The sequence below is a fragment of the Neltuma alba genome, unplaced genomic scaffold, assembly GCF_004799145.2.
Source record: "Neltuma alba isolate B1F8T4 unplaced genomic scaffold, ASM479914v2 tig00005139_pilon, whole genome shotgun sequence".
NCBI classification, from domain to species: Eukaryota; Viridiplantae; Streptophyta; class Magnoliopsida; order Fabales; family Fabaceae; genus Neltuma; species Neltuma alba.
In genome coordinates this window covers 52,178-75,489 of record NW_021633995.1, presented here as the reverse complement: position 1 = coordinate 75,489, position 23,312 = coordinate 52,178, and the positions used below count along the sequence as shown (strand labels likewise).

Below are 23,312 nucleotides of genomic sequence, written 5' to 3'. Positions count from 1 at the left end.
TTACCAATGCGCGCGCTCTACTAAATTTACTGAAAATATCAAGTGTGGGCGGAAACATTCTAGATATAGTTTCCTTCATGGTGTCTGCTGTGTACTGCACACAACTTGAACACAACACAAGACAACTTCCAAACTTCTCTTTTATGAAACCTGTCATGAAAAGAAGTCCTTGTTCTTATCCTATGAAGTCAAAAGGGACGAAAAGTTAATAGTAATTAAATTGGTATTATTGTACCTATTTAATTTTTCATGAGTTCAGACCATCCACATTACAGTTGACCCACACAAAAAAAAAAAAAACCTTCGTTTGAAACTTGAATAATAAATTGACTCGGATTTTTAAAAAAAAACAGAGAAAAAGAAAAGGTTTGATTTGCATTTGCATTTTCATTTCATTTTTGGAGTAAGAACATGACTTGCCGTAAAGAAAGGGGTGGAGGATATATCATATAAGGCAAGAACAACTGGCAATAAGTATAAGTTGAGTTCAGAAATTGAATATTCACATAAATGGAAAGAATAATATGAAACACTGAATGCACAAAAAAAGCATAAGGAAGAAATAAATATATAGAAGGCCTATTGACGCATTGTTAGAATATCTAATTTGGCCAAACACCCGGTTGAGTACTGCCCATGATATTTCAACTGCTTTGAGTTTCTTAGGTTTGCGATTACATCAATCACCTTTTCATTCCCACGAATTTAGTTACGAGAAAGTTCCCTCAAATGGCTGTTCCTTTTTCCTTCATTCTGCCTCCAAATAGCATTTTTCAATTTGTCGGTGTGATTTCCTTTTCCTTTCCAGCTGGCCATAGGATCCACAGTGATCTTCTATATGCTTATATATTGGATCTTTTTCAGAGAGACACAACAGTGTTTTTATTAGCTGATGCGGAAAGAAAACTAGATTTTGAGAGGATAAAGTAGCATTATTTTGAGAAAGAAAATTAAATGAAGATTTGAGATGAACTATTTCAGTATTTGATGATCTACAGGCATCTCTTAACCTATAAAGTTTTCCGTAAATTATAAAACTTAAGATTCAACTTTCGATAAATTTTTTTTTCCAAAAAAGGGGACAACATACTTAAATATTCTGAAAATATCCATAAAGAAACACCCAGTATTTGAAAATTCTTTTTGGTTTTTCTATGCTTTGAAAGTTTATTTTCGTAATAGAAATATTCTAGCTACTATCCATCATTAAGTTTAACTATATTCTTAACCATCAAATTTAATAATGAATAACAGTCCGTGACAAAAATGTTACGAAATAAAATTTTGAAACATATAAGAGTTAAAAAATCTTTCAGGTATTGAGTATTTTTATGTATATTTTTAAGATATTTAAACACCTTATCAAAAAAAAATTCACCTCAAAACTTTTATTTATCAAGTTAGAGTTCAAACCTTTATGACATGATAGACGCCTTGATGGCATGTTATCTTAGAAAGAATATAACCTGAATGTTGATAAGTCAAGAAAGAGGGCCAGGTTGGTATTTGAATAGTAGTGAGAGAGAAGGGATGCAAAGTTTGAAGAAATTGCAGGGAGAGAGAGTAGATAGGTGGGACAATTATTATAAAATCTGAAATAAAAAAAATAATTATTAAAAAGTCCTAATAACCAACAAGATAAACTTTAAAATTATAAATGACAACTACGTACTTGTTGTTAAGAATTACTAATAATTATTTCATTTTTTACCATTATAATTCTACTTAAATACTTCTCCGATCCTCAATATAAGACCTAATTGTTAAGTTGTTTTTTATCTTAAATATATTTATCAGTTTTCTCTAAATTATCCTTATGGATACTCCCTCAACCATAATCAAGTAAAAGAGGAAGATGGGGTATTAAGAAAAGTGATTATGGTATTTTAGAAAAAACGTGTCATATTTTTTATAATTAACTAACTTTTTTAATCTAATCAAATTAGTTAAATAGGTTTTATATTAAAAACTATAGAGATAGATAGATAGATAGAAATAGTAGTTGAAATGGGAGAAAAGACAAGAGAGAAGGCGGGAGTGGGGGGAAAGCAGAGTGATATGGAGGAAGTGGCAAGTGAACAAACGAAGTAGCTTCCTAGGAAAGAGGCATTGTTGGAACAAACCCAACAAAGGATAAAAGATGGAGATGCTCACGAAACTGAAGCTTTCTATCTATCTCTCCGGTCACTCGTATGGAGAAGTTTGTTTTCACTTAAACTCCCTCCTCCCTCACGCAAACCCAATATTTTTCATGCCAAACTCTCTTCAACGTGGCTAATTTCCCCTCCAACCACTTCTTCTTCTTTCACTTACTTTTCTAATCCCATCTAACCCCTGCCTCCACACCCAAAAATTATATATATAAATTTATTGTAAAAAATATCTTTCATATTTGAAGGGGGAAATTAAATATATTATTTAGTGATGTTAATCCTCTCTAATTTCCCTTTTTCTCTTTCCAATCTCTTATCAAATCTCGGTGGGGTCAGGTCACTTTTGGAGCTCGTGTTTTAATTTGAGTTGGCCACCATGTGGACGAATGGACGTGGCCCTTATCCTTGACCGACGTGTTGCGTCCTTGTTCATACGTGCAGGCTTAAGGAATCTTCAGCTTCAAGAAACAAATATTCCCTTCTTCTTCTTCTTCTTTTTTGCCGATATTGAATTTGAACATGAAATTAAATTATTATTTTTTTGCCACCAACGGAACATGAAATTAAATTATAAAACATATACTACTAATATATATATATATGATTATTTGAGTTTTCCCACCCAACAAGATTGAGAGAAGCAAGTCAAATTCTTCAATTCCCGATGTGTAACGTTTCTTAACCATGAATCTAACATTTTGTACCCATACATCGATCTTGATATCAGGTTCATGAACTCTATATTTAATAGAACTATAATAACTTTTTTTATTTACTGAACTATTCGACTATTAAGGACAACGTAAAAATAAAAAACACGGTAAGATAAAAAAAATGATACAAATATTGAAAATTGTTTTACTTGATCTTCATTGATCATCTAATATGATGCCAGTAAAAAAAAATACTACGATGAATAATAAGTAATAAAAAATTGTTTATATATATCCTCTTTTTTTTTTACCAGGGTTTATATATATCCTTAAAAGATATACATCTATATATTTAAATAATGAAAACATGTCACTTCACTATATTAAATGATCAATCTAAATTACTTATAGGTTATAAAGATATTTCTCAAAATTTATTCCTCGCATAGATAGATATTTCAAAACAAAAACTAATAGAAAAAAACTGAAAAGTCCTCTATATATAGAAAATTTTAATGATGAGAATGAACCGATACATTTTTATACACAGAAAATATCGATAGTCTGCAAATTCTATATACACATAGCACTTACGAGTATTCTTTAGATCTCACTCATCGATAAATTTTCAAACTTTCGATGGGAGACTTCTGCCCCACTGTTTCAAAGTTATAAGCCTTTCATTAGTATATTCAAATTTTCTACTGAAATAGAAAACTAATAAATGAGCTTTGCATTTAGGGTAAGGCGCCTCCTCCTACAGATTTGGATTCAAATTCTGGGAATTAATTCAAAGAGGACTCCACACCTGCCCCACCAGCATGAGATTATGTCCATCTACAAATTGTAATTTTGGAAAAGAAAAAGGTAAGCAATATCGTTAATCAAAGACAGGTGGACAATTTGTGTATGTTAACATATGCATTGGTCTACCTAATGTCTGGCTTTTGTGTGGTACAATGTTTCAAAGATGCTTCAAGCAAACCCGACATGAAATGAAGCACCTTATAAAACCCTAGCTTTTTTTTTTTTTTGGGGGTACTATTAAGGATAAGAAGAAGAAGATGATCATGTATTATTCTTACTGTTACAGGTATATAAAGCCAGCCTGCTAACCAACATTGTTATCATAATTCATAAGGTTTTGTTCAGCACATGCCGGCCAATCAGAAATAACGCAATGTTTAACGGAACATCTCTCATGATTTTTCGTTTGGTTTTCGGTTCATGCGTATCATTGGGGTTTCCAAGGCAAAATGTTGATAAGCATGATTATATTCGTCAAAAGTAAAGTAGGAATAATGTTATATATATATATATATATATATAGTGATTTTGTTTTGGACAAAGATTAATATATATATATAGGGAACTACTTACGATGCTCATCATCATCACTTTAAACTTATCAGATCTAAATCATTTAGATTTTATTTAGATAGTCTAGATTTAATTACTTTTTTATTTTTATTTGTCCAGGATAATTATTTTAAGAGCTATAGAATATAAAATAAAAATAATTTCTTAACTATTATTTTTTCAAAAAATAATTTTTTTCATTTAAAAATAGTTAATTAAAAATTTAAAATCTAACCATTCAAATGAGATCCCAATGATTAAAATCTGATGAGTTAGGATGCTCATTAAAATGATAAATACCGAAACTAGTTTATGTTTGTGTGTGTAGTGATTAGCACAAAGAAAAGAGCAAAGAATCGAAGGAGTAGGAGAGGGACTCGTACGTGGTGTAGTATTGCTCTTTGTTGTTTGAAGTTTGAACCAATATCTCGAATATACTCCACTTGCATTGAAGTTCTAAAATGCCCTATGTCTTCTTTCTTCTTTAGTATGACGTTTTGTTGCATTTTTACGCATTTTTGTTAAAATGCTTTTGTTTTATAAAATAAAGACTCATTCTCCAAAGATCAATTTTCTCTTAATTTAGTTTCTACAATAGTTTCTAACTCCGATCCTAAACATGAAAGCTAAATGAAATGGTTATTTTAATTCTAAATATAAAATGTTAATGCATCTTGTACTTTAAACTTATAATTTTTTAAATTATATTTATTATTGCAGATATTAAAATGACATTTCCTCATCGATTGGTTAGTTTGTTATGAAAATGATTAATCAAGTATTGTAAAAATCAACACAATTTTTTTATAAATAATTAATTTAATTTTCATAAATTATTTATTTATTACATTTTGGATAAGAGGAAGTGTTAGGTTTGTGAGAACTTACGCATGGCCAATTTGCAAATTAGGTAGCATGGCATAAATAAAACGCGACATCCAACGTTAACTAGTGATTTGGATTTTTCCACTATGACTTAATATGAGAGGAATAATTTTCATTGTGGATTAAAATGAGACTATTCATTTGATTTTTTTTTATAAACAATTATACTGTTATTAATTTTGTTACAAGGGTTGCTTTGTTTTGTCAGATGCAACCATAATGATGTCTAAATGAGTTAGGTTTATGGCTTTGAAGATAAGGATATGGTTTACAGTACTATAACATTATATTAATAATACACACAAAGCCCAAAAAAAGGACAGATCGACTGTTGTGCTTTTCTTTCGCTCCTCATCCTCTTTTTAGAATACAATATTCCTCTCTTTTCTCTTTATTGTTCTAGCATCAAAGATCACACAAAGAAATCCAAGAATATTCTGTAATTAGTTGTATCTATTCGTATAGGTTTAAATTATACTTCTCCGATCTAATTATTAAATTAATTTTAATTCTAAATATAAGATATATTTTTATATTTACTAATTTTTTAAAATTATTCTTATAAATACTCCTTTAACTATAATCAAATAAAATAAGGAGAGAGGATATTAAGGAAGATGATTATAGTGTTTTAGAAAAAATATATCATTCATATTTCTTATCATTAATTAACTTACCTAACTTCTTTAATATAATCAAATTAGGTAAATAGATCTTATATTAACGACCGGAAGAGTATTACCCTATATTCTAATTATAAGACTTTATTTATAAACTGTAAATAGGGTCTTATAATTAAAACCGAAGAAAAAATTTATACAAGAAATGCAGATGAAGATAATGTTTTAGTTGAAGCACTTAGTACTTAATTAAATGTCATTCTTGCATTTATATCTCTCGACCAATCCAATAAAGAGTAGTAAAGCTCTTTAACATTTATTTTTGTATTATTTACTCTGTTAATGATATATGCGTTGGTATTTTCATTTCTTTAAAGATTTAACACTCTAAATTGAAAAGAATATGAAACATTTGAAATATTAAATCTTTGAAGTTTCGGAAAAAATTGAAAACCGAATATTTTTTGTTCATCATATATCAAAATTTTACTTATTTTATATAAAATATAATAATGCAAAAACGTGAAGGAAATGATTAAAAAAAATTGTGAATCAAATTAAAGTCAGGTTGAATAACCTTACCAATCAAAGCGATGGATCAAGTTATTTTAGAAAATGATGAAGCTTCAGATTTCTGGTGCTTTTAAAACTCAAATTGCTTAGCTTCTTCGTCTGAATTGAGATAAGATCGTAGAATGCGATTGGATTTAGAGCATGAAACAAAGACTAGAACATTAATGGAAGTCTTTGTCAACTGCCGTAAGTTATTTAATTAATAAAGAAATTAAAGACCAATAAAAAATAAAATAAAAAATGTTTCCCTTCCAAGAAATTAACACTACAAGTGACAAGAAGACGAAGTAGACTAGTATATGTATTGCCCTGAAACCAATGATTAAGTGGTAATTAATAATAATCTTTGGCATAAAACAGTGAGATAGAGAGAAAGCTAGACTGGTCCAATGGCTGATACCCATGAATATTCCCATATCGATTAACTTATTCTGGCTAGACTATGCTATGTAGAAGCTGTTTGATTCAGCTCTATAATAATTTTATTTAAATAATAATAAAAATAATAACTCAACCTTATCTGCTTAATTATTATATTAATTGGATGGACAACAAACATGCGACGACACATAAGAGGACTGAACTTTGTGAAATTTTCTATTTGACCAAATTGAACAAAGTTGGCGGACTGAACATGCTGGCTGGAGGCCAATGAGATTGGTGCGTTACAACTTTAGTTTATTGGGAAAGTTTAGTTCAATATGTATCTTTAATTTTAAAATATATTTTTTTAAAAAGAGAGACTTGGTTATAATTTCGAGAAGATTAGGTTAATTATGATTTTTGAGAAGATCAAGTCCCCCACTGTCAATTTTACCCCCAGAAGATATTCAACCTCCTTAAAATTTCCCCAACTTTTATTTAATCATTTGGCGAATATCCATGTCTTTTATCACCCTTTAGAATTATTTTTTAGCAGCGCGCAATAACATCGGGATTAAATATTAATCTCATATAGTTTTTGTAAAAATATTCTTAATTTATTTAAATATATTGATTCGTGAGTTTTTAAATTTTATGTGGGAGCAATAGAAAAGTGCGGCGCCCCAAGTCCAAGTAGATATTTGGCGTAAAGACGGATTTTTGGAGTGTGGGTCCCCAAAGAAAAGAAGTTTTTCTCCCTTCCAATATACTAGTATTAAAGCAGGGCTTTAAAATTAAGGATAAAAATAAGAAAAATTACCATAAATCACATGTAAGAAAATTACTACTTCTTCGTACAAGAGATAGTTGACTAGACTTACTATTATTACTACTTTAAAAAATAAATAAATATGATAGATAAAATTAATTAGAATTTTATATTTATGACTAAAATAAAAAATAAATAAATTTTTATATTAAGAACATGAAATAATATATACTAATTGATCTTGGAAAATTTATTTTTCCTTAAAAAATTAGGAAAATCCTGGCCCCAACCTAACAGCTGACAACGAAGGAAACCGCACACCGCAAATAGATTTGTTAATGTTAGCTGGCGTTGCAAGATCCCGTACTCATATACGAGGCTGTTATGGACATCAGCTAACATTGCCGTAATGATGTACGCACCGTACTGACATGGCAAAATTTTCATCTGGCTCTGTTTATCTATATGATTCTATTTGTAGTGTATTTTTAACATGTTTTTATCGAGATTTTAAAAAACTTAAATTAAATTTTATTAACTATGGTTTAAAATTTAACAATTTTACTCCAATAAAATGCATATACTTTTCTTTCTTTTTTTGATAAAATAGTATATTTATATTAAAAGTTTAACATGATAACTTATAAATAATAAAAAAATTTCTCTTCCTCAGTTCCTCCTTTACAGATACAACCAAATAGAGGGGCAAGTCATAGAAAACTAGCCAATAAGTAATTAATAAGGACAAAATAAAAAGCCAGCCAATAAAATTTGAGACATGTTATAAATGTTTCTTATAAACATGAATAAGGTTATAAAAAAAAAAGTACTTGTTTCTTGTAAAAAGAAAGGAATTAAAGTAATTTTTCAAAGACATTGCCGTTTTTTCCCTCAGCAAAAAAATTGCCAGAAACCTGTGATAAAATAATCTTTTTCATTTTTTTACTGTAGTTCTAAATGGTTCAAATTTAACTTAAAAATTAAGATGTACACTGGAGTGGAAGTAAGAAATAAATAAATAAATAAATAAATAAATGAAAAGAGGCCTAGCATAATCCCTCGTACGCATTCCAACTCCAAGCCTCAGCCAAAAAGGAAAAGTAAAAGGAAAAGAAAAAAGGAAAACCATCGGATGAAGTGGGCCCCTGCCGAAGACAGCCGGTCGAAGAAAAGATGCCGCCGATGGAGCGTTGAGGGCAAAGTAGTGAAATTGCTGTTTAGATAAAGTGGGACCCTGTTTCCCACGTGGCGTTGAAGGCGGACCCCACTCCAATCCGCATGACCATCAAAAGCATAATTAATGCCTGTGGTGGAATGGATAACGATATGATTCACAGGTTTGCGATATATTTATTGGGAAAGGCGTCGAGGTTGACTGACTGACACGTTGGCCCCCCATTACCATCCTCCTTCTGCCACGTGGCCTCATAAAAAATAGGATACTAAAAAAATTTTTCCCTCGCATAAATATTGAATCTGCGACGTCACTTGTTTAAGAAAAATTTAAGAAAAGTACTTAATGTTATTACGTCATATGACTTCATAAAACTCCATCAATCCTTAGGAGGGACCTGATGAAAATTTGGTGATCAATTGAAATATATTCTAATTGATTAGAGGATAAATAAAACATTTCACATTTCAGCTTTTTAAAAAAAATTCACGTGCTAAGCTGATTTAATATTTTAAATTTAAATTAAATAGTCAGGTCAAAAGTCAAATTATGATGACATTGAGCCCGCGCTCTTCATTTTATTCAAATTAAAATTCATTAGTTTTGACCTGACATGGAATGAATTATTTACGTTACATGGGTTTCCGTATTCCAAAAAATAAGATGTGGGTCTTAAGTCCAAATTAGAATTTTTCATAATTTAGGAGAAATTTAGGAGGCATTTGCCTTTGACGAAGGTAAGAGGTGAGAATGGGGCCAGATGGCGAATTTTGAATGAAAGGGCATTAGCCAATCAGAGCTTGACACAACAACAAGGAAAAAAAAAACTGAAGAAAGAAGTCTCATCAACCTTCTTCTTCCCCAAGTCACATCGCCGAAACTCACCAGACAACCCTATTTATTATTTTAATCACATTATCCACTCTTTTTATTTTTTCCCTTTATATCTACTTCTTTAACCTACTCCCTTTCCGTGCTTTCTTTTCTGATTTGCCCCAAATTTAAACTTTTTTTTTTAATCTTCAATCTTGTGAGGAAAAATATATAAATTTGTTATGAGTTGATGAACAGGAAGTAAGGTTGGTAAGAAAAAGAACAGGAACTAAGGACAGATAACTTCCGTTAGATTCCAGCATGTTATGTTTAAAACATTAATTTTTTTTTTAACTAGTGACCCTAACTAATTATAAATTTTTTTAACTAGTTTTTTGTCTGCAAATTTTCTAACTAATTAATCAAACTCCTCTAACTAACGAGTCTCATTTAAAGTAATTCTGATATTTTATAGGAAATCATTAATTTTAATTTTTTTTAAATGCTTATATTGAGAAGCAAAGGAAGATAAGAACCAATCTAAATTGCCATTATATATCAACGATTACTAAATTCCAACCCGCTTACATTTACTAGATAAGTAGTTGATGATTTATACTCATTGTTTTTTTACGACGAAATGAGTAGGAAATAAAATGAAGATGGATAACCTAGTAATATAGTTTTATAATAGAGGTTATAATAGATTTAAGAGATTAATTTAGAAGTTGATTGTTACTTCCTTCTATCCTAAATATAAAACCTATTTTATAATGTAATTTTATTATACAAAATTATACTACAAAATGAGTTTTATATTTAGCATCGGAAGAATATTATTTATATCATCAATGAGTACTAGATTGCTTCAAGCTTACATTTATGAGATAAATAGTTGACAATTTATATTCCTTACTTTGTTTAATGTATAATGAGATGAATAGGGAATAAAAATGAAGATGATAACCTAGTTAACCAATATAACTCTTTAATAGAAGTCAGATCCCACTATTGGCAAAAATTCAAGACATGAATTCCTAATTAAATATTTAAATTATCAGATAATTAACTAATTGAAAATTCTCGATAATCACGCTAGATAGCTACTCTCTCCGGTCCTATTTATAATATTTCAAAATTTGAATTATTTTGATTTTTTTGTAAGATCCTATTAAGAATTGTTTGAATATTAAATGTATTTTTTATCAATTTTGTCCCTAATTAATTTTATGTTCTCTTTCATCCTTTATCTCATAAATATTATTTCTCTCTTTTATTTGCTTCCTTCTTAAATAAGGACATACTTTAAAAAAATTTTAATTTTTATATATTTATTACTTTTAACTATTTTTTAAAATAACATAATTTAATTAATAAGATCATATACAAAGGAGAGGAAGTATCAATAATTCCTTTAGTTTTATGACTCATGATTTTTCCAATCACGATTTTGTATTTATATGTCCACATGAAAACCACATTTTTGAGCAGTAAACATGAGAACCACATTAATCAGCAAGAAAACAAAACAGAACAAAAATCCCTAGCCTTGTAGGATAAAGACAAGAGGATCCGTATCCCAAGTTTTAAAAACTAGATTTGCTTTAATCACCCAATATTATCTCAAATTATTTCTTAATTTCCTTTTGCTTCCTATTAATTTCACTATACAACCACTTAGGCACACCAAATAATTTTTACAATAATGCGAACACCATATATACAAGAATCCGATACTATACATCATATAAACTAAATATACATGCATATCAAAACTTTTCTTGGGTCAAAATGAATGCATTTAAGATTTGCTTCACTTTTAAATACAAAGCGGCGCGACGTGGTCCTTTAAATTTGAACTTTTTTCTTTTTAATGTTCTCCAATGTTCACATTCACATTCTTATCCATCAACATTCACGAATCACCGGCGTCATAATTATTTGAAAAATAGCAGGGAAATGCATTTTTGTTTTAAAACTAATTATGGAGGCACCCCAGCGAAGAGAATAATCAATTACAGTTATCTCACGGATTGTCCCAGAAAAAAAGGATCACGAAGAAGATCGTGATTTCAACGAATCTGGACCGTCAATCTTGCCATATAAAATGAAGACTCCTCTCGGTCTCTCCTCGTTCTTATCCGCACTTACTAGCATTAAGTTTCCTTCTAGACATAGCTTGCTGTCATGGGAGGTGTATCAGTATCAAGAACTTCCATTTCTCGAAGATTTTTTGAACTTCCCATTTCAAACTGTAACGCCCGTATATAAATTCCCTCACCTGAAAGCAAAATCATCCCACCCCGGTTGTTCCCCACCTGCAAAGTTTTGATTTTTTTTTTGTTTTTCAATTTCTCTGGGCAATTTGATTTTCATTGTTCAGCATAATGCTTTCGAGATCTTGTTTAGACCTATTGAGTCTGGTTTCGGTCGATGATTACCGAGCACTGTGTCAGATCCCGAGAGTCTCGACGGTGCCGGGAGTTGTATCAAAATTCGACGCCGCCGAAGACGACCATGCCGACGCTGGGTCCGGATCCGACGAAGTCGTTTCGTCCGGGTCGCCAGAGCGCAGGATCATAGTCGCGAACCAGTTGCCGATACGGGCTTATCGGGATGTGAACACGAAGAAATGGAGTTTCGAATTCGATAGTGATAGTTTGGTGCTGCAGCTCAAAGACGGATTACCCTCCGACGTCGACGTTTTGTACGTGGGCTCCTTGAAGGTCGAGATCGACCCGTCGGAGCAAGACGAAGTGGCGCAAGTTTTGCTTGAGAAGTTTCAGTGCGTACCAACTTTCTTGCCCTCTGAAATTCACAATAAGTACTACCATGGCTTCTGCAAGCATTACCTCTGGCCTCTGTTTCATTACATGGTACCCATGTCCACGAGCCAAGGTGCTCGTTTCGATCGCTCGCAGTGGCAAGCTTATGTTTTGGCCAACAGAATCTTCGCGAACAAGGTAACAGAGGTGATCAACCCAGACGAGGATTACGTTTGGGTCCATGATTATCATCTCATGATCTTGCCTACGCTACTGAGGAAACGATTCCACCGGGTCAAGCTGGGATTCTTTATGCATAACACATTTCCGTCTTCGGAAATCTATAGAACTATACCCGTTCGTGATGATCTCCTTCGGGCCTTGTTGAATTGTGATTTAATCGGATTCCACACCTTTGATTACGCCAGACATTTCTTGTCCTGTTGTAGCAGGATTTTCGGTCTGGATTATGAGTCTAAGAGGGGTTACATAGGACTGGATTATTACGGTCGAACAGTGATGATTAAGATCCTGCCGGCCGGAATTCACATGGGTCAGCTTGAATCGGTGTTTTCCTTGTCGGAGACGGCTGAGAAGATCAAGGAATTGAAGAAACGATTTGAGGGGAAATTTGTAATTTTGGGTATGGATGACATGGATTTGTTCAAAGGTATCAACTTGAAGTTCTTAGCAATGGGGAAGCTCTTGGATATGCACGAGGACTTAAGGGGGCGAGTTGTTCTAGTTCAGATTCTGAACCCTGCTAGGAGCGAAGGTAAAGACATTCAAGATGTCCAAAACGAGACCAATGCGATCGCGAAGGACGTCAATGAGAAATACGGCGAAACAGGGTACCAGCCAATTATCGTCATCAACGGCCCTGTTTCAACACTTGAGAAAGCTGCTTACTGTGCCATTTCTGAATGCTGTATTGTGAATGCTGTGAGAGATGGGATGAACTTGGTGCCTTATATGTACACTGTTTGCAGACAGGGCAGCCCTGTGCTGGACAGAGCACTTGATGAAGATGATAATGATTCTGAAACGCCTAAGCAGAGTGTCATCGTAGTCTCTGAATTCATTGGATGCTCGCCGTCTCTGAGTGGTGCCATCCGAGTGAACCCATGGAACATCGATGAGGTGTCGGAGGCCATGAATTTGGCGATCACAATGCCAGAGGCGGAGAAGCATTTGCGTCATGAAAAGCATTACAAGTATATCAGCTCTCACGATGTAACTTATTGGGCTCGAAGTTTTGATCAGGACTTGGAGAGAGCATGCAGGCAGCATTATCTCAAGAGATATTGGGGCGTTGGTCTAGGCTTGGGGTTCAGAATTGTGGCTTTGGATCCTACGTTCAGGAAGCTTTCAGTGGATAACATTGCGTCTGCTTATAGAAACACCCACAATCGTTTGATCCTTCTGGACTATGATGGTACTATGTTGCCACAGCCATCTATCGACAAAACTCCGACCAACGAGGTTATTTCCATCTTGAATTGTCTATGTAGTGATCCCAAGAATATGGTGTTCATTGTGAGTGGAAGAGATAAGAAGTGCCTAAGCAAATGGTTTTCTCCATGTGAGAAGCTTGGTCTTTCTGCTGAGCATGGTTACTTCACAAGGTACACTGATGTTACATGTCAAACAATTAGTAACTGTTCGGGTCTTCATCTCTTTGCGCATCAATCTTTGTTCCTTTTCCATTTTACAGGTGGAGTAGTGATTCTTCTTGGGAGACATGTGGATTGACAATGGACTTTGATTGGAAAAGGATTGCAGAACCGGTAATGGCGCTTTACACAGAAGCAACTGATGGCTCTTTCATTGAACAAAAAGAAAGCGCACTGGTTTGGCATCATCAAGAAGCTGACCCTCACTTTGGATCATCCCAAGCCAAAGAGCTTCTTGATCACCTTGAGAGTGTTCTTGCCAATGAACCAGTCATTGTTAAAAGAGGACAACACATTGTGGAAGTAAACCCTCAGGTATAAATCACAGTATATAAGTTATGTATGAGATTCACTTTTTCTCTCTGATATAATATATATGGGATGTGAAATTCTGAGATGCAGGGTGTGAGCAAAGGCATAGCAGTGGAAAGCCTCATATCAAGCATGAGGAGTGAGGGAAAGTCTCTGGATTTTCTGTTGTGTATAGGAGATGATCGTTCAGATGAAGACATGTTTGAGAGCATTGCTTCCACAGTCTCTAATCCAAACCTGCCAACCATAGAACATGTATTTGCATGCACAGTTGGTCAGAAACCAAGCATGGCTGAATATTATTTGGATGATACCTGCGAAGTCATCAAGTTGCTCAAAGGACTTGCTAATGCTACTTCTGCATCACCACCCTCAAGGCCTCTATATTCTCTGGAGGATTCACAAGGGTCTCCATAGAAAAGAAGGAAAAGAGTTAGAAAGAAACTGGTGTTGATGATGCTAAAAGAACAATCTTTTGTACAGATAGTGATGGTGCTTACTTTCCATAGGTTCATTTAAAAAGTCAAATACATAGAAACCCACAGGTTAGATGATTCTGTTCTGCATACAACTGGCGGGAAATCTTTTTACAAATTCAAGTTCATTCTCTGTGCAAAGAAAGCGTTCCTCAATAAAAATCAGTATTTGCATTAGTTCTTCTGCACATATTCTTGTTCTGTTTCCTCTTTATTATCAACTGTTGTTAAACTAATCATCGAGGTCCATTTAGACTTGCAATCGCTTGACGAGAAGGAAGATCATTCAAAGGACAGAATTTTCTTCACTGATGAAGTGTAAATCGGTCATTAATCAAGTGGTTGAATGCTTCCGTTTTTCCAACAGATTATGAAGCTAGTAGCAGTTAGCAACTTATCCTGACAAACTGTCACCTCTTATTAATCCGTGGAAACTTCTATCTACACTTTAGGTATATGTCGAAATTCTTGACTTGGAAGTAAGTGATTGATAAAGAAGGAAGACATTAAAGGAAATTTTATCAAGTTACGTAATATAAAAAGATTCAACTTCATCTAGTGGTATGATTGGTTAATACAACAGAAAGATAAGATGAATCAATCATGACTATTACAATCTATTCACTTTTTATATCTTACAGAGAGAATAAAAATCCAATTAAAAGTTTGGACCGACAAAAAATTGAACTTGGCCTTAAATTGAATTAGTTAAAATATGGTTTTTTTTTTTTAAATTTTGATCAAAATGAGGATTTTGATATTTTGCAGTAAAGATTTATGACCATCCCCAACTCATTACTGAACAGCAAATCGCTCAGATCATGTTTGAATGACTGAATCCAATTTGTTTTAGTTTGAACACAATGGATAAAGCTGCACGTTTGTTTCTCATTTAGGAAGCAATAAATGCTTATTAAGGCAAAAACTGATGGATTAATTACTGAAGTTACATATATCTGTTGTGCTATAAAGTACAGAAAGAACTACTGGTTATTATTACTGAACACACCCGTTTGTGGTTTTGTGAAGAATTGCAAGGCAAGCTTTAATTTATTATGGTTGATGCTAAGTAAGGAAGGAAAAATTGATGAAAATTGAAATGAACTGTTCACCCAACCACCTTGATGACAAAGATGGAAAGGATAAGATGCTGCTATAGGTTAAAAAAAGGGAGACTTGATGATTCAAAAATTGTCTATAAGCTAAGGAATAAGAATTTTTACTTTGCTTACTGTTAAAGATTGCCATGTATCATAACTATAAAGCGTCATTTCACACATGCGTTTACAAATTATTAAGATGTTCTTCTACATCACAATCATATCACTGCGTATAAGATCTCTTGAAATATTGTTTTATTGGCCACTTCCTTGAAAATCTTATCCGGAAGTTGTAATTAGTCATGAAACTTACAGAGGGAGAGAAAGAGACAGAGACACGAATCATTTCAAGCACACGGACGACTGAAGCGAAGAGAAGAGAACATCAGATGAAATTGAAAGATTTGTTTATTTTCTCTAAGTGCTTAATATGATACTTCCCTGTCCTTTTTTTTTTATATAAGAAATAGTTAATCAAATCATATCAACTAAAAAAATTAGTTAAAATTGATTAGAGACAATAAATATGTAAAAATTATAACTTTTTTTTTTAAATTCTTATTTATAGGGAGGAGAGTTCAAGAGAAAATAAGGAAATTATTAAAATAAAAAGGATTGTAAAAGAGAAAGAATGCATGGTGGAGAGAATGCTTGAGGGGCCATGTAATGACAAATGTCTTGATATTAAAATGAGTAACTAAATATGAGCAAAATAAGAAATTAATAAAGAGAGTTTAAGACATTCTCTTAATATCTTTTACAAATAGTAAGTTGTTTTTAATAAGAAGGAATGGACGGAGTACTATATAAGGCAATGGTTGGTTTTGTCATATGCAAATGATGCCCATGCATAGAGTACAACTTGAAAAAGAAAAGTTAGAATATGCAACGTGTTAATAAGAGGAAAAAAGATCAAGAACTAGTTTTTTTTTTTTTTAATGGGCAAACCAACGTTTTCAATTTTTTATTGAGAGTAGCTCCTATATTTAGTGTCCAATGACATCTAAAATAGGTCTCTTGTAGAAATATACTATCTCTGATCCTTAATATAAGAATTAGTTGACTAATTTGAGTAGATTAAAAAATTAATTAAATTAATTATTTGCAATAAATAAGTGTTATCTCTTTTAGAATACCTTTATTAATTATGTATATTAGGTAGAAGTACTATTTGATAGAATCTTTAATATGTGCAACTATTATAAGAATTATTTTGAAAAATAGATAAATATGAAAAAAAAATGAATTGAGGTTTTATATTTAAAATTAAATTGAATATCAAACTTATTCTTTTATTAAGGATAGGAGGTAGTAAGATGAAAAATTAAGGAATAACAGAAACAAAAGATTATGAAAACCTTTTATCCAAGTGTAAGAACTGCCAGTGATGATTACGCTCAGCATATTAGCACTTATATTATTCTTGTCCAGAATTTCCAAATTGCGGTTCAGACACGGTTATGTGAACCTTCCTCAACCATGGCAAGAAGATGATTGTCGTAACTTGAAATCCGTGAGGAAGGTAGACCGAAGTTTTGATTTAGCCCCCTCTGAAAGCCCATAGGTCCTTCTTATATGACTCGGAATTCCAAGTCCAACCAACTCAACTTACCAAATGACTCCCAAAGATGCAGTTTTGTTTTTGCCCGGCGTAAAGATGGAGTTTGGATAGCCCGTGTGGATTATAGTGAAAGAGATTTTGGCAATTTAGTAAGAAGTATAACTACTAACCAAGTCTCAATAACAACATAGCAGCTTGTAATGATAAGTTTCGGAATAGTAAATGATAATTGATCGCTTGTTATAAGAACTTATTAGTATTTTTTGTTTGGATTTCATTATAAATCTCCCAATTCAGTAAGCATATAATATAATATAGGAAAAACTAATTTGGGGGTCCTTGTAATTTTATGTCATTTTTAATCAAGTCCTTGAAGTTTTTTTTTTTTAATGAGCTCTTTTAAGTTTTCACCGTTACATCCGTTAGCCCTTGTCCTTCAAAATCGTTAATGGACTCTTGACAGATGTTTAAGAGGACTGAGTTTGCTGACAGCAGAGTTTGAAGACTGAGTAACAAGGTGTTCTTCCCTTCCTCCATTTGTTTTTGTTTGCTGCTAACCATAAGTCTATCAACAGTGAAAATCACAATGCAAGTGATGTTGGGTTTAAAGCTGCAATTGACGTCGCACTACTTCAACTCTTAAGGGTTGTTCAACCAAAAATCAATGCAAATTCTTAATAACAAGGTGAGTGATATTAATTCAGATCTTCTTCATCCCATATGGAATGGGCATACCTTGGCAAATATTGGGACAATACATTTAGCTCATGAAATTACAAAGGCTACCAATGCAAATTGGCTTGAAATAGTTGATGAACCAAAGAGGCATCCTTGGGATTTCAAGAAGAAGAAATTTTGCAGCAGAACCAGCAAGACACCTTGTCCATGATTTCCTCCTATTCCAATACAGTGCAGTCCACATGACCTTGGCGCTCCTCTAGGAATTGCGGAATTGGTCGGCAGACATGCCAGCCCACCGTTAACGAACTTGGAGAAGGCCTCCTTGAGGTCTGAACCAGATCGGCAGTCTTGTACTTCGCTCCGCCGATGGATTTGTGGTGAGCAGCAACCAAAAGCAAATGGAGGGAGGGAAGGGCACCTGTTCATTGCAGGTGCGAAAGGCATCTTCTGCTCAGTCTTCAAACTCTGCTGTTAGCAAACTTAGTCCTCTCAAACATCTGTCAAGAATCTTTTAACGATTTTGAAGGACAAGGGCTAACGGATGTAACGGTGAAAACTTAAAGGAGCTCATAAAGAAAAAAAAAAAACTTCAAGGACTTGATTAAAAATGACATAAAATTACAAGGACCCCAAATTAGTTTTCCCTTTATTTTTTATAAGACATGATTGTAATTCTCCTGAACATTTCCGAAGCGAAGGGAGAAATTTATTATAATCATGGATTTTTGTGTTTTGACCAGAAAAATGGTCAAACAGGCCTGGGCAGGTGGGCGAGAACTCAGCCCAATGGGCCATCTTTTCCTGTTAGGCCACAAGAACCCAAGCCTGGACGCCATAAACCTAGGGGGTATTGTGTATGTTTAGTTACAAGATTATCAGCGCGTTTGGATCTCCGATAAAGACCGCAAATGCGCCTGGCAATATGTTTATGTTTGCGTAGCGTTTTTTTCAAAAAACTGTTGAGCCTCATCGCGAATCAACCATCAACGATCTCCTCGAAAACTTATGATATCCAGTTCTTTTAAAATTGGGTTGGATGTGGTATTATAGGATCCAAGTATATGTAATTAATGATATTTGAATATATTAAATTAAATGAGAAACATTATAAATAAATAGAATTTCAACTAGAAGCTCAAATGACAAAATTAATAATTAATCTTGAATTTGAATAATATCTTAATTAAGATTTGAATATATTGAATAAAATGGAGAGCATCATGATTAAATAGTATATCAATTGAAGGCTTAAATAAATAAATAAATAAATAATTTCAAATTTTCATCTATTCTCCCTAATTCCCCTTCTCTAATTCAAATTTTAATTGAATGAATAAAAAAATTATACTCATATAAAAAGTAAATCTTGAGCTACCACAAATAATATAATATAATTTATTAGAATTTTAGATCTACTTAAATAGGCAAATCCGTGTAGCACACGGGGGTAAAATTTCTAGTTGCGTCTAAAGCTAAATTCTGATGCGTTATGAAAAAAAATTCGTTCATAACGTGGAAAGAGAAAAACAATCAGTGATAAATAGACAAAATAATACCTACTTTGCATGATTTATTTAAAGGATTAAGACATATCTAGCATCTTGAAGTATTTTTTTAAGTATATTCAGTACCTTAAAGTATTTAGTGGTATATCTAATATCCTAAAGTATTATCTTAGATGCATCTAGCACCCTAAAATATTATTTAGTGTAATTTTACCTTTAGAGATTTAAGGTATTGGATGTACCAAAAAATAATTCAGAATATTGAATACATTTAAAAAAATATTTTAGGATGTTGGATACACATAAATATAACTTAAGATGCTAAACGTACTTAAAAAAATATTTTAAGTTGCTGGATATACTACTAAGTACTTTAAGTTACATTAAATATATCCTATTAGGTGTTTTTCTAGAATTTATAATTTTCTCTTATAACACATTAACTCTTTTTATTTTTATACTTTTAATTTTAATATTTATGTTAAATTTATCAAATTATATACATTATTTATATATATGATAAAGTTTGTGACCTTTTTAGTTATTTTACATCTAAACTTATTTTTTTCACTTATCCAAAGAAGTTTGAATTTGTTAAACTAAATTTTTTATAAAAGTCAATCTAAACATAAATCACATTTGACTTTTATTCTAAATGATTTTTATAAAAGTTAGATAGAATAAAAGTCTGTTTTGTTATTGCTAATCCAAACACATCTTATAAGACCCAAACTGACTTTTGCAAAACCCAGTTTTGACATATGCTTGTAGTTGTACCAACAAGGTTTGGTCTAGTAAAAGATTTAATTTCTCACAACATAATAAATCAATCAATTTTCGAATCTCTGCTGATAAAAATGCTTACATTTAATACATAGTATTGTCTTATGTCTATACAAAAAATGCTTGTAATTGTTTGAGTGCCTCAAAATCACAAAATGACATATTAACTTAAAAGGGGGTTTTCCAAATGCGGGCAAAAGGTGACTTTAAAAGGATGGGAAAAATTATTTTAAAACGTAATATCTTGGAAAAACATTCAAAAATCATAAAAACCATCTTATAACTTAGATAAAAATAGATGTTTGATGAGTTGGGAAATGGAAAACCATTTTAAAAAAAATCCATATTTTCTTAGGAAAATCCAAATTAATTACTAATCATTGAAATTTTGTAGGATGAAGATTTGAGAAGGAGCACAATCTTTCGGACGAGCTCATGTTAATTTGGAACCACTCAACACAAAGCAATTTTATATTTTATGAGAATAAAACTTTTCTCATATACTCCTCCGGTCCTTAATATAGAACCCAATTGTTGAGTTGGTTTTGGTCCTAAATATAAGACCTATTTCTCATATCTATCATTTTTTTTAAATTACCCCTATGGATACTCCCTCAACCATATCAAGTAGAAGAGGGAGAGGAGGTATTAAGAAAGATGATTATGGTGTTTTAGGAAAAATGTGTCATATTTCTTATAATTAACTAACTTACCTAACTTCCTTGATATAATCAAATTAGTTAAATGGGTCTTATATTAAGGACCGGAAGAGTATTTATCTTATAAAATATAAAATTAATTCTTCCACTGCAAATACAAACCGGAAGAAATTAGCAAGCGGAGAGATAGGAGATGTATTATTGTCTCCTAAGTATTTTTAATCTTTTATTATAATAATTATATGTATTAAAAAAGTATTTTAAAATTTCTTGAAAATTTTCAATCACACCAACCGTGTTTTAAAATTTAATTGGTTTTTATTTTCATCAAAGAACCAAATGGGCCTGAGTCGTGTGTTCCGAGTCGTTTGGAAGTTGGCACTCGCAGATTTGTTTGATTGAACAGGCTTTTTGCTTTGTTTCAAACATGAAACATCAAATCAAATCAAACTTTTTGTGTGTGTTTCCTCAGCCGTTGTTGATCTTACAGCCGCCGCATGCTTCTTTTGTTTTCTCACTTCTTTTATTTCCTTGCATTAAGTACGTGGGTCCAACAAATAAGAAATATTAAAAACTTACATTATTTAGTCTGGCCCCAAAAAAAAACTACATTAACACTGATTATTTTTAATTATCACTTATAGGAGAAGATTTTGATCTTTTTTTATTTGTCACTTGTATTCTTTTGAATGCTTTATTTTTAATTCTGTTTCGATTAATTAAGGGAGACAAATGTAAAGATGAAAAGAAAGGAAATGAGTAAGAAAAAAAATATACTAACTATTTAATAAAGATAAAAGTAAAAAATTTTATGTATTTAATGATCTCCTTGATATGTGAGAAACTATTGCAAATAACAATTGAAAAGGACTAGACTTGTATTTATTAAGGTAAACGTGCAAAAATGTTTATGAATCTTTATCAAAGTACATCAAATGCCATCTATTTGATTCTTAAGTGCAAAAATATACGTAAAAATGTCCTAATCAAGCTTACTGTGTTAATTTAGAGTAAGTGAACTGATCTACACAAATCTCTCGCAGTAATTGAAGGGGGGGAAAACAAAGAAAGAGCACAGAAGCTTTAAACTAAGATAGCGACATGAGGATGAGCCCGCAGTTTCAAAACCAAAATCAATCAATAACAAGTATCACCAAACAGATATGTTTATTATATATATTAATATACATATTAATATGCTAATGATACATTATAATTAATATTAAATACTTAATATACAACATAAATCTAATAGAAATTTCAATATTTAAATACAAGTGATGAATATTTATGATTCACTTTAAATTCAAAGGTAAGACAAAGGAAAATGTGTTATTTTGTCATAATTTCCGTTACTACAGGACGGAAATTACCTTTACTTCCTTTTGTGATCACCAAAATATTCTTGCGAAATCTTTTATATCGATAGTGCCATAAGATGAGTCAATTCTGAAAGTCGTCTGTGGTGGCACAATTATCACCACAAAAAAGTCACGTTTATTTATTTATTGTTGCATATGAAATCATGTTGTCCCAACAACTTATACTAGGTTTTTAATATAAGATCTTATTTGATTTTTATTTTGGTCCTAATTATAAGGCTTAAATCTACTTTATCTATCATATCTATGCATTTTTTTAAAGATAGTCCCTCTAATAATAATAGTTCTAGCTAATAAACTTGACTAGCAAAGATATTTTAGGAAAGACAACACCTATTTATTACAAATAATTAACTTAACTTATTTTCTTAATCTTCTCAGATTAGTCAACTAACTCTTATAATTAGGAGCGGAGGTAATGTTTGGATGGGATTTCGAGTTTGAATTTACGTTAACATATTTATGTATGCATATGTGTTTAATTGTATTGCATTAAAAAAAAAACAAAAGAACTGTGTCAAAACTTTTCATGACGACAACAAACTGTTTCCACTTGAATTAGTCTCATACATCTTCACATGGTCACTTCAATGTTGCCTTATGGTACCAGCTGGCTGGCATTAATTACATTATTGCCTATATATCTTCTTGATCATGTTGGAATCAAGAACTTCGGAATCAGAATCAGATATGTATATATTCTCACTCATTATTTATCTTGTTCGATCAATGCAGTTATATTTATGTTGGTGACATAATTATCGGCAGTAATTTTGATGTGATAACTGGCTTGGGTTTATTTAAAACTGAGATAGACTGCTCTTTTGTTTGTATCAGAGAGACATTTACTAATAATAACCTAGTATTTATGCCGCAAGGCTATACTAGATCATTATTGAACAGAGTATTTGTATACATGTGGTTTTAGGTGTTCAATACATTTTCTTGGTATTATAAGGGGTTAAAAGCAATATTATTCCTTCCAGTTTGAATGAATTATGGATCTGCTCTCTCTATAGCTTCCAATCATGATTTTTGAACCCTATAGTTTTA

The 23,312-nt window shown here is 31.9% G+C and overlaps 1 protein-coding gene across 1 annotated transcript; it reads left to right on the top strand.

Annotated features, from left to right (window-relative positions):
- Positions 1–11,531: 11,531 nt before the first annotated feature.
- LOC114746930 (probable alpha,alpha-trehalose-phosphate synthase [UDP-forming] 11) lies at positions 11,532–14,776 on the top strand. The gene is made up of 3 exons (XM_028935205.1): positions 11,532–13,752; positions 13,842–14,115; positions 14,203–14,776. Exons 1-3 carry the CDS (start codon positions 11,750–11,752, stop codon positions 14,527–14,529), a joined length of 2,604 nt encoding a protein of 867 aa, XP_028791038.1. The 5' UTR covers positions 11,532–11,749; the 3' UTR covers positions 14,530–14,776.
- Positions 14,777–23,312: the final 8,536 nt, after the last annotated feature.